This window comes from Apteryx mantelli, chromosome 1 (assembly GCF_036417845.1).
Source record: "Apteryx mantelli isolate bAptMan1 chromosome 1, bAptMan1.hap1, whole genome shotgun sequence".
NCBI lineage: Eukaryota > Metazoa > Chordata > Aves > Apterygiformes > Apterygidae > Apteryx > Apteryx mantelli.
This window is the reverse complement of record NC_089978.1, coordinates 134,116,669-134,129,102: the sequence shown is the minus strand read 5'-3', so window position 1 is coordinate 134,129,102 and position 12,434 is coordinate 134,116,669. Positions and strand designations below refer to the sequence as shown.

At 44.4% G+C, this 12,434-nt stretch overlaps 1 protein-coding gene across 1 annotated transcript; it reads left to right on the top strand.

Moving 5' to 3' along the window:
* The first annotated feature begins 9,403 nt into the window (after positions 1-9,403).
* ZNF697 (zinc finger protein 697) lies at positions 9,404-10,246 on the top strand. The gene has a single exon (XM_013957998.1). The coding sequence runs from the start codon at positions 9,404-9,406 to the stop codon at positions 10,244-10,246; it is 843 nt and encodes a 280-aa protein (XP_013813452.1).
* Positions 10,247-12,434: the final 2,188 nt, after the last annotated feature.

Here is a 12,434-nt window from a genome sequence, read left to right as displayed (position 1 = left end):
AGTTCTTCAAGGTACTGTGCCATCCTGAAATGATCTGCAGCTCAAAGACATTCTGAGCCGCAGGAGGTATCTTTGTATTTAATAGCCCTTGACAGATGTTTTTTTTTCCCCTGTGAATTAGTCCAGTCATTTATTCAATCAATGTAAACTGCTAGTGTGCAGAAGAAGCTCTGCCAAAGGTTCACAGTGTATGCAAAGCTAGCATGCATCAAAAGGGTATTTCTGATGAAACTAAAAAAGAATCAGTGTTGTACAAAGCCTGATGAACACATCTGGTGTATGGTTCTGATCACCCATATTTAAGAAGGTTCATGTCAGTGGAATTGCTACAAGACAGGAATATTTAGGTTTACCAGAGAATGAAGAGCTTGTATCAAGAGAGGTGAGAAGAAGAGTTTAGGCCAGCAAAATGGAAGACTGGCAGAGGGGATAACTGCTGTCCACAGACACATCAAGTAGTTGAACATCGTGGGAGAGGAAAAGGCTATTTTTTCCTGGAGGAAAAAAAACTGGCAATTTACCTGGCCAAACAAAACAAAAACAAACAAACAAACAAAAAGCCCCCACACAAATGGATATTAAAAAATCCTGAATAACTTCCTGCTAGACATTTGAAATGGATTTCTGATCACCATGAGGCCCTAGAAGAGACTTCCCCAACAAGTAGAGCAGGTTAAGAAAAAAAATTGATCTATTGAAGAAAAGGATGATGTAGTGTGGTTGCTTGCAACTTCAGAGATGTGGATGAAAGACACAGGAGGTCCCTTCCTGTCCCACATTCCAGAGTTCCTATGGGACAATTGTAACTAGGGCTCAGTTTACAAAAGCCCTTTCCTTTTTGTTGTCATCTGTTCTAGTGCAGTGTAAGTGTAAAATGCCACTGGATCAGAAAAACAGCCTTTCTTATCTACAGGGACTGGAATAATTGGTTCACATTTGCTACGTTGGTTGAGTGATGACGAATAGAAATTCACCAAAATATTTGCTATTAAGTCGTCTACCATGGTTACCTGTTCAGCTTTCAGCACTGGATCTGCTGTGACTGAATCAGAAGGAGAATGCAGTCAGTCGATACACAGTACTATTAACATAGGACACCAATCTCTTTGATTTTATTGAACAAAATAGAAAAGCATAGCACAGCACCGAATAATGTACTTTTCCACAAATAAACTCCTTTGTGCAATGATTCTTGGACAGCAAAATAGGTTGAGATACCAGATCATCCCTACCCTGGGAGAGAGATTCTCCAAGGTACTATCCGTTGCATGTATTTATATTTTGTTTTGCCATCTTTGTGTACGTAATTTCTGTTATAAGCTCATCCTATGCTTTATTTGGTTACATGTCCCATTATTACTTGAGGTGCTTTATATCTATGGGTTATTTCTGTACTAATTAACATTTACATCAAGGGGTTACCCTGACAGTTGTGTGGCATTTTTGCAAGTGTACTCAGATTTGCAGTGACACAGTTATGCATTTCCTATACTTTAGTGAGGAAGAATCTATACATTACTGGTGTTAGTATGCTTAAATCTTAGCACCCAGTGTTACTTATGCAACCATTTGTATCAAATTAATACTAAAGCCTCCTAAAACCTTATGCCAAGCTCCTGACAACTTAGACACAGTACTCCTACTTGTGTCACAGCAAGGTTAGGTTTTTGAGTTCGAATAGGTATTTTTTAGCTGAAATGGAAATTTCCTCCAGCAGAAAAAGTCTCCCAAATCTCTGAATCCCCACTAGTCACCAACCTGTAGGATCAAATGCTCCTCTGTGGAGCAGACTTTGATGGGTTCAGTGATAAAAAGGAAAAATTTACTGTCACATCCAGGAGACTTTGTTACATTGATTTTTTATTAACTTAAATAATATGCATATACTGCTTTCCCAGATTTGTAGTCAAAGTAAATCTTGCTGTATCCTGCCCCTGATTTCCTCCAATTCCTTCTCATACTAGTTCTGAAGAGAGCAAAAGTCTATGGGGAAAACATGTCAGCCCTTTACAGAGGCCATGGAGATGTTCCCTCTGAACAGGTTATGTTCAGTGCCAGATGCTTGTTAGCTGCATCAGAAAGATGCTCTGCCCAAGTCTGTATTTTTCCTCTGCAGTAGAAAATTCGCTGCCAGTTTCTCTGCCTAGAACAGGCTCTGATGCGGCTAACTTTATTCTGCTGCTGGTACCACCTTGCTCAGCCCTCTTGGCTTGGTGCTGTATTCTGTAGTCCAAGCATATCCAGGCACGTCGGCCCCAAATGTTGAAGTCATGGTTCAGATTCAATAGTATGAGATTAACTTCCAGAATGGTGACATTTAAATATTAAGAAGTCCTATTAGTCTGTCTTCTAAATGTTGAACATCCTTTACCCACCTCCACATGTAATGCCTGAGGCTGCTGATGCTCCAGGATGTGCAGTGTGTTAAGTCCCCTGCTTCAGGAGCCAGCAGGGCTCAGCAGACCAAGCCAAGTACTTGGCACACAGCCGTCTGCTCTGAACAGCTCAGGAAATCAACACACCGGATGGTGGTGAGTTTGTGTTGTGGGACAGGGAATCATAACACCGTGAGGAGCCCTTCTCTTGGAGGTGGCCACACAGTATGTGCAGCGGGGGTGATCTGGTAACCTCTGTGAAGATGGTGGGATTTCAGCTGTGAAGTTGCAGCTGGAGGGTGATCAGAGCCGCAGTTAGGTAGCAGAGGCACCCGGGGTGGTAGTGCCATAATCTCTGTCCAAGGGGCAGAAAGGGCTGTTGCTGGTGGCAGGGGGGCCTGGATTCTGTTACGTTTACGGTGACTTAAACTTTTTGCTGACATAGATGCATCAAGCCATTCCCTGAAAGCCACACTGTGAAATCTTGGCTTGTAAGAGGGATTGCAAAGCACACAAGAATGTTAACATGGGAGGGGGGTGATGAACACTTGCACTAATACTGGACCTGCAGTTTAATCCTTTGGCTTTGTTTGCCTGAAGGTACCATTCCCAGAAGCAGGCAGCCTGAACCAGCAACCTTACACTGTATTAGATGTCATAAAAGTGCAGAGTTTGTAAATACAGAAACTCAGCAGTAAGAATATTAAATTAGACTTCACAGAGCAAGTGAGGGGAAACTACCACTAAAGATACCATCCTGTGGTAATAAGAGGCACAGAGTAACAGAGCCAGCAAGTTTAGATTGTGTAAAGCTAATACTAATTCTACCAAGTAGCTGATCATAAACTCCCTCCTTTCCAGGCAAAGGATGCCACCCAGGAGTAAGTATTAGGATCAAACCTTCACTCTGCCTTGCGTGTCCTAGTCAAGGAACTGCTGGGAAGAGGACATGCAAGAAAAAGCAAAGGTTTATGCACGCACTCCACCCAGCGGTCAGTCTGGGACATTCCTTGCCGAAGAGACCGAAATCTGGACCTGGTCCTTACACTGGGATGTCACCCAGACCTGCCCGGTGGCCACTTTCTGCCTTTCTTGCCATTACCCCAGGAAGCTTTGCGCTCAGTACCTCCGCCTGAAACAGCCTGGTTCCTGATGTGCAGCATGCATTTCAGAGCATCATGCATCTGCCTGCTTCCTGCTGGTTTTCCAGAGCCTAGGCACAAACACAATGACACTAGCAGCACAACCAGGAGGCAGAGCTCCCAGCTGGGGTTTATGTCCTGCAGTGAGACCTGGCCAATTTGCAGTATCCCATATATCACGGTGCTTGTTACAAGAGCTTACCAAGCTCCCACAGTGACCTTTTCTTGTTTTCCTTCTCTCATTTATAGCAACACTGTGAACACAGAATACAAGGTAAATGAGGTCATTGTAAAAGTAGCTGCTTTAAATATGTAACTAGTTAATTTAAGATTGCAGTGGGCAAGTCCCTAGAAGTGAGAAAACTTGTATGCTGCAAAATGGCTGCCTTTACCACTCTTTACAAGTAAAACATGCAGTGCTCAAAGTAGAACAGTTTTCATGTGTTAATTATTCCTTGTGGCTAACCAGGAAGACCAGATTGCTCCAGCAATACCTGTGTGCAACAATTCATGCCAGACTTTAGTCAGCAGTGGGTATGCACTGACTCCTATTTCATCAGCATTTACAAGAAAAGTCTGTGGAAAGGCCAAATACATGTAAAAATCTAATTTGCTTTTGGTGTAGATTAATAAAAATACTTATATGCCTGAAGTTGTATACAGATACATGGTGGGATTATCAGAAACATGAATATTTAACTCCTGCTGAAATTACCACATCTTCAATGGGTTACTGAAAAATTGGAGAGGAGAAAGCACAAAAAGAAGACACAAAACTGTTTGAAGGAGAAAATAGCATGTAATGAAAAGCTAAAGATGCTCTATACATTTAATTTTTTCAAAAGGGGATAAAGGGATGACCTGATTATAGACTTTGTAAGTACCTTCACTGGGGGAAAATTCAGACTTTTCAAGGGCTTTTCAGTCTAGCAGAGAAAGCATAGCAAGACTTAAAGGCCAGAAACTGAACCCTGTCAAGTTCAGATTAAAAAATAAGGCATATATTTTTAACAATAGGAAGGATTAATCACCACGCAAAGTGATAGATTCTTCCTCCCTTGACATCTACAGAGGAGGTCTGGATGCTTTTCTGGATTATGTGTTTCAGACAAGCCAAAGTTACTAGGCTCACTGGACATAAGGGAGTGAAACTCTATGGACTACATTATGCAGACAGTAAGAATAGATGATCTAATTGTCCCTTTTGGCCTTACGAAAAGGCTTGGATGACTTTCTGAAGAGTATCACTTGGTAATTAACCCCGAGGTGAAACTGCTACAACATCATTTTTAAAGAAAGATCTTCAAGCTGGGCTGACATTTACTGAAGGAGAGTCCTCAAGAAGAGCTATGGGTGACACACTGGGTCTGGAATGTAACAGCTGGTTAACAAGCTAGGCAAACTCACCTACATATTGACACCTTACAGCTCATTAATCATGGTGTCTTTTACAAACAACTGAGAAGTACATATGAAGACTCACAAAGACGGATGTCTTTTCTGTATTAGATGTTAAAAATCTCTTTCTGGCTGGAAAGACTTGACAAAGAAATGCCTCTTATCACCTTTTTTGGTAGCTGTGGCTGGCTGTAAGCGAAGCTGCAACATGATGTGCTTGATGGACTCAAATAATTGATGCAGTTACAGACCATTGAGAACTGCTTGCACAGCTTCGTGGAGACAGCTTTCTTCATTGGTGTGCAATATCAGATACCAAGAGCAATGACTACTAGTTTGTATCAAGCTGTGCTAACAGGAGGTGATGTGGACATTATGGTCCACGTGGAAGAGAGATTAGCCCTTTTAGTCAGCACCAGCAGCCTAGCAGCAGATGAACTAATTACTAGAAGGGCTGATGAACAAATATTGTGGAAGCTTTTCTGGCCTGTACGCCAAAGGACTGTCCTACAGTTCTGGTGAAAAATGGTTGTGTTTTCAGCCACAAGAATGAGCCAGACTAAGAACACACATAAACCTGTTGGGAAAGTAGAGTATGCACAAACCACATGTGCACTGGCTCTTGTGCAGTGCCACCCTCATATGCACATGTTCTTCCCATCACCATCTATAGCTGACTGATCTTTCAGATGCACAGACCTTGGACTTAAACAGATATCTCTGCTCCCCTAAGCTGCCAAATGAGTATATTTTGTCATGTGTGTACCTTTGTCATGTGTATGCCTTGAAATACTTGAAGCCCATTTCTCAGAAGGGCACACACCACTGAATCCAAAGCTAATGAGTGCAACAGTCCCTTTGCATCACTGAAAGTAGAGGATCAGGTACAATGAACTCCAGGCCTGTAGTCGAGGAACTCCTATTTGCTTCGGTCCAACCGGGACCCCCAGTTTGCCTTGCACAGGTTATATCAGCTTTTTCTCTTGGTTTCTCTACCTGAAAACCATCATAGTACTACTGCACTGTTAAGATATGCTGGCTAGTGCCTCAATCCTCAGTTTTTGCAACTTTTCCTACCTCCTGTGTGGTTATGAAGATAAATCTCTAACTGTCTGTGAAGTCCCGATTCAAAGACAAGAAGCATCACAGAAGACCTTATAATTCTGCACTAGGAGCAGGTGGACAAGGTGCAGTAAATCTGGCATGTGGTTGCACACTGAAGGGGTGAACAGATCTAAGATTGCTCATTCTCTAAGCACCATCAGTTATAAACCAAGGGTCCTGTGGAAAAAGTATCATAGGAACCTTTATTTACAGATTGTGTCATAAATATGAATGTGTCCCTGAAAAGAAAACCTTAATTCTTATATTTTCTAAGTTGTCAGTGCCTGCACTCTTTAATAATATTTTAATGTTATGGTTTCAGTTCAAATTTCCTTTTTTTTTACAATGAACATCTAAAAGAGCCAGATACAGATTAACCCATTGATGCCAGGTGTACTTGGAGAAAACAGGCCTGTAGACATCCTTAAGAGACCATTAAGAGACAGAGGCCATATGAAATATTTCACATTGTTATTCTGCACCAAGCCTATGACTTTGGATTGAGTCAAAGCATTAAAAAAAGCACAGTTTTGATTTAAAGATTGCAACTGAGAAAGTTAACATTTACTTTGTGATTCTTATAATTTAGTCTGTTCTAATTCATTTCCTATTCTATTGATTGTGTAAAGTGCTAACTTGTAAATCAAACTTCATCCATAATAAATCAATAATTTTGTTGTTCTTTGAAATCCATAATGTCTGCAAAGCACCAATGTCATGCTTGTTTGACAAGGTGCATTCTTCATAAAAACATGTTCACTGACATTTATTATCCAATTGTCCTCCAGTGATTTTATCCTACATTAATGACAGTATGATACTGCTCTGGACCAATGCCAAGTGTGTACTTGCAACTTCCATGGAAATAACAGGGCAATGTGATATTTGGTTTTGTTTCCATTCCTCTGGAACATCTTCTGTATTCCAAAATTTATTAAAAGTCAGCATTAATAGCTCAGAGTCCCTGGCCCATTTTAGCAAGCAAATATCTGTTCCTCTGGAGACAAAATATTTAGTATCAATAAGTGGTGTTTAAACTCAGCTTTTGTACCTGTTGGAATCAGAAGTATTTCATTATTGTGTATCATCAGCATATGCTTTGCTGCTGCCCCCTTTTCTGCATCCTTCAAGAGTTAATAATACCTTTCAAGAAAATCAGCCTTAGCGTTTTCTTATTCCCAGTGTTTGTGTATATATATATATATATGTGAAAATCCTTCTTATTGACTGTGATCCTGCTGACAGTGAAGTTCCATTGATAACCATTAGTTTGCTTTATTGATTGCCAACAAACTGATTAGATGAGTAGTACTGGCCAGCTAATTTAAAAAATACTAAGGTACTTTTATTGATTAGGTATATTCTGTAGCCACTTTGCTAACCTGCCAGGCATAGGAGTATAGAAACAAGTTTCTGCAAAGTAGACTGAAGGGTAACCTTGCAGCAAATCGAGTGCTTTGCAGTAAGTGTGCTTATTCACACTCTTACCCCTTGAAAGATATCCCTTGAAACAGCCTGATGGTCATGGGTGTATTGTCAGGTAAGAACATGCACGAAAGCAGTGACCCCAAAGTAGCCTGGTAACTTGTTCAGGCACCCATTCCCTAAGACTTTCAGACATTCTAATGATGCTGAAATTTTACCGCAGACACTGCGCTTATTTTGGGTAGATATCTGAACCTACCCGCAATTTTGCTGCAAACTTACTGGTGTTCATGAAGGCTGATTCTCTGGGTCCATCTTTCATCCCTACCTTCTCCAGAATTTTTACCGACTTAAAATGAAAGGCAAACGCTCCTCGCTGCCTTCTTCCATACTCCCCCCCAGTCTTTAACATGACAGTATGCAGCTTCCAAGATATAACTTTCTCCCCTGCCCATTGTTCGCAGGAAGGGAGCAAAATCAAGACAGAGGATGACACAGAGAGTAGTTGAGGGTTTCCAGCTCTGGTTAAATTTGCTTTTTACTCCGAAAGCTAACATATTAGCTATTAGGCTCCAGCCCTGCCACGGCCCTGCCCCTGCCCTTGTCCAGCCATGGTCCCTGCTGATCCGGCCCCCGACTCGCCGGCCCCAGCCCCATGGCCCTGCCCGGCTTAAAAATCACAACCATACGACACAAATACGATTAAAAACGAGTAACAGAGGGCTATTGCTTCTCATGTGCGGTCGGGATTGGCACCAGCCGCCACCCTGATCGGCAGCGGTTGGCCTCGCAGCGCTCCCGAGCCCCCCTCCCGCTCCCGCCGGGGCCTCGGGGCGAGGCCGCCCCGGCGCCCCCCCGCGGCCGCGCACGGAGCCGCCGCGGGCGCCGGCGGGCGGGACGGCGGCAGGAGGCGGCCGCAGGCCAGGGGCGGCCCGTGGCGATGGGGCCGGGGCCGGGGGCGCCGGGAGGGAACCGGGGGTACCCCGAGGGGAGGGAAGTGGTCGCCGCCTCCCGCCGTGCCCTCCCTGCCAGGGAGCAGCAGCGATCCTGACCCTGCCCTGGGGCACCAGGCGGGCGGGCTCCTCCCCGAACCGTCTCCTCTCCCTTTCCCCTGGAGACAGGGGAAGGGCCTGTCCCCGCCTCGGCCGGCGGCTCCTGTCAGGGGCAGCGGCCAAGAGGCCGCCCCACATCCCACCCCAGCGGTTTGGGGCAGCCCTTTCCCTGCCCTTCTCCAGAAAGGGGCTCCTTCCCGCGGGCCTGCCTCTGTCCCCTCCCGGCACTGGCCCCACGCTAAGGGCTAAGGCCAGCCGTGTGTCTGCTTCAGCATTTCTCAGCTCAAATTTACCCCGTTGGTGGGTGAGGAAAAGGGCGGTCTTCACTAAGAAAGGTGATTCCTGGGCAGGAAGAAAGGTAAAAAAGGGTAATCTCCTGCAGGGAGGACAGCAAGCCACCCCTTTCAAAGCAACAGACCAGGTGGTAATTACTGGTGCTCTGCGGTCTCGTTCACCAGCATAAACAGAATCCAGCGGCCGGCTGTCTCTGGATGGACAGAGAGAAAGTGCTGTGGGTGCCAGCTCTCCAGGAGACACCAGAGAGGGATCTCCTCACTGAGATCTCTGCAGGTGAGGGACACAGCAAGTTAATTCAACACCTCAGTAAAGTTAAGCCAGTGAAGTCGCCTCTGCATTAAGTTTACAGCCAATGGTGCCTCCATCCAGAAGGCATGCTCACAATTTTCCACTGCTCCCATCTTCTGGATCTTTTCTCACCTATCTTTATTCTTCAGGCATTAAGGAGGGGAGTGATCTTATATCAGTGGGTGTGGAAGGGATTTTTGCCCTCTGATTTCAACTCTAAACTACGGTTTAGTAGAGGCTCACCTTCTGTAATTCTGTTTCTCTGTCTTGCTTTCTTGCTGAGCATTCATGCCTGCTTCTCTTTCATCAAGATGATGAGGTCATGAGTGAGAGTGAAGAGGACAGTCCTCTGGGAGATGATCCTGAAAATGTGGAACAATATGAGACATTACTGGAGATATTTGAGGAGAGTGTTTTCCAGAGATCTAGCAAGGAAGAGGCCTACCAGAGCCAGCACATGTTAGAAATGCACAAGAGAGACCCCCCTGGGGAGACAAAGGATAACTGCATTCATCTAGAAATAGATTTTGGAGATCTCCACAGCATCCTTCTCCATGAAGAAGATGCTATAGGGGACGATCTCTATGAGTACAGTGAGTGTGAGGTAGTCTTCAGTCAGACATCAAATATTCTGCAGCATGAAATATCCCAGATAGGAGAGAAACCTCACAAATGTACTGAATGTAACAAAGGCTTCAGCTGGCACTCTGATTTAGTTAAACACCAGAGAACCCACACAGGTGAGAAGCCCTTCATATGCAGTGAGTGTGGGGAAAACTTCAGTGTGAGCTCCCACCTTATCACCCACAGAAGAACACACACAGGAGACAGACCCTACTGTTGTCCTGAATGTGGGAAAAGCTTCAGCCGAAACTCACACCTTAGAAATCACGAGCGAACCCACACTGGCGAAAGGCCCTTTGAATGCACGGCATGTGGAAAAAGCTTCAGTGATTTCTCAACACTCACTCAGCATCAGAGAACCCACACAGGTGAGAAACCCTATATTTGTTCCAGATGTGGAAAGTGCTTCAGCCGGAGCTCTCACCTCAGTAGACACCAGAGAATTCACACAGGAGAAAAATCCTTTCTGTGTGCTGAATGTGGGAAGAGCTTCCAATACAAGATTCACCTCACCCAGCACTGTAAACTCCACCTGGGATAGAGAGCAGGACAGCTTGTCCCTTGGGCCTGTGAGCATTGCTGTCCTGCCTTTAAAAAAAATTATGTGCATAAATTTTATGGGTGATTGAAAGAAGGAAGAAGCCACCAATGGAAGGAGAGGATCTCTGCCATAGTGCAAGTACATTGTTCTAGAACTGATGAGGTGGGAGGGGATAAGAAGTGGGAATAAGCTTGCTGTCAGCAGGACTGTACTGTTATGGGGATTTAAGGAAGGGCTGTGTAGCAAGAAATAGGAAGTTCAGTGAAGGAGGAATTTGGTGATAAGAGAACTGGTTGCTGGGAGTGTAGCCACTGTCTTACTGAGAAGGCAAAAAGTAAGCTCCAGCAACTGGAGTCTGCATTCTGGGAAATGAGTCACTCATGGAACTGTGAAAGAAAAAGGGTCCTTTATTCTCTCTGGCAGCATCTGTACATATTTTAGGAGTTAAGTTAAATCTGGTCAAGGATGTCCCAGTTCTCTGATACATTTGTAATGTTCCAGCTCTGATGTGTTAAGGGTCTTTCTATTAAATAGAAACTCTTCTTTGGTCATTCTCCTCCCTCCTATCTTGTTCTATTTCTGTGTGCCCGGATTGTCCTTTATATTCTACTGTAGTGATAGAGCAGCCATGATTTCCCTCATCATCAGTTTCAATGAAGAGAAGAATGAAGTCTCACTAGCCTAGAAAAATAATGGATGTTATTGTTCCTGTTTGTTAAACACCTCCTTTTGCTTTTCTAAGCAGGGTCGGATAACCACCTTCAATAGTACTTTTTCATATGCATTCCAAGAGCCTTATTCAACCCTGGAGGCAACCAAGATAACTGTGAATATGTAAATATATGAAACTGATCTGGAGTTTTACTAGTAGCTCTCAGAGTGCTGTGAATTTTTAAATATTTTGGAGGCTTTTGGAGGCTTATGACCTGTGCAGAACCCTCTGTTTAAGAACACAATGAAAATGGGCAACTGGAGGGCAACAGGGCATGAATGGTGGTGACTGGAGGGAAACAGCAAATGAAGGGGCCTGGAGGGAAATGGAGTTTGATCTGATGGGTTTGAAATGGAACAAAGTGTGCATAGAGGGATCTGAAGGGGAACAGCACCGCAGATGGGACTGGAAGTGAAGAGCACATGAATGTAAGGGGCTAGAATTGAACAGAGTGAATGGTGGAGATTGGAGGGGAACAGTGTGAACAGGTCTGGAGAGGAACAAGGTGTGAGTGGAGGGAACTGAAAGCTGGCCAGCATGCAAATATAGGAAACTCACGGTGAACACAGTGTGAATGGAGGAATGTGAAGAGGGACAGAGTGAGAATGAAAGAATCTGGTAGGGAACAGAACAGGAACACATGCTCCTGGAGAAGAGTAAAGCACAAAGGTGGTAACTAGAGGGTAAGAGTGTCTGAAAGAAGATGACTGAAGGGGAACAGAGTAAGAGTGGAGGTAACTGAAGGAAATGAGGAGTCTGGAGGGAAACAGAGGGCAAACAGAGGGAAATGGAAGGGAACAAACTGTGAAGAGAGGTAATGGGAGGAGAGCAAAGCGTAGAGCTTTGGAGTAGTCTGGTGAGAAAACAGCCACAAATTCAGGAGATTGCAGGGGTAAAGAGCATGAATGGTGGGGGCTGGAGAGGAAGTAGGCATGAACAGAGGGGCTGGAGCTAAACAGATCTTGATCAGAGAGATCCAGACAGAAAGAGAACATGAAGGAAGGGGAATGGAGGGGAGGAGAGCATAGATCTGGGGGGCAGGAGGGGAACAGAGATCCATCAGAGGCATCTGCCAGGCAATAGAATGGGAAAGAGGGGAGTGGATGGAAACAAAGGGCAATCATCATTTGGTGATGGGAAGGGAACAGAGCATGAACAAAGGTGAGTTTTTGTCTTTTGCCTCAACTTTAGCAATGCTTTCAAGACACTGTATCCCCCAGTATTCTTGGATACAAGTTAGGATGTTAGAATCTGGATGGATGGACAATGAGATGAGTAAAAAACCTGGCTGGATAACTGGACTTAGATCAGTTAGTGGTTAACAGGTCATACTTTACTAGGAGACTGGTACTGCAGGTGTCTATCCTGGGACCTGTCCTGTTCAACATCTTTATCAAGGACCTGCAGGAGGCAATGGAGCACTCTCTTGGCAAGTCTGCAGATGACACCAAACTAGGGGAACAGCCAATACACTTG

Coding starts and splice junctions, on each gene's coding strand:
- ZNF697 (XM_013957998.1), top strand. CDS start 9,404: ATGAGTGAGAGTGAAGAGGACAGTCCTCTGGGAGATGATCCTGAAAAT.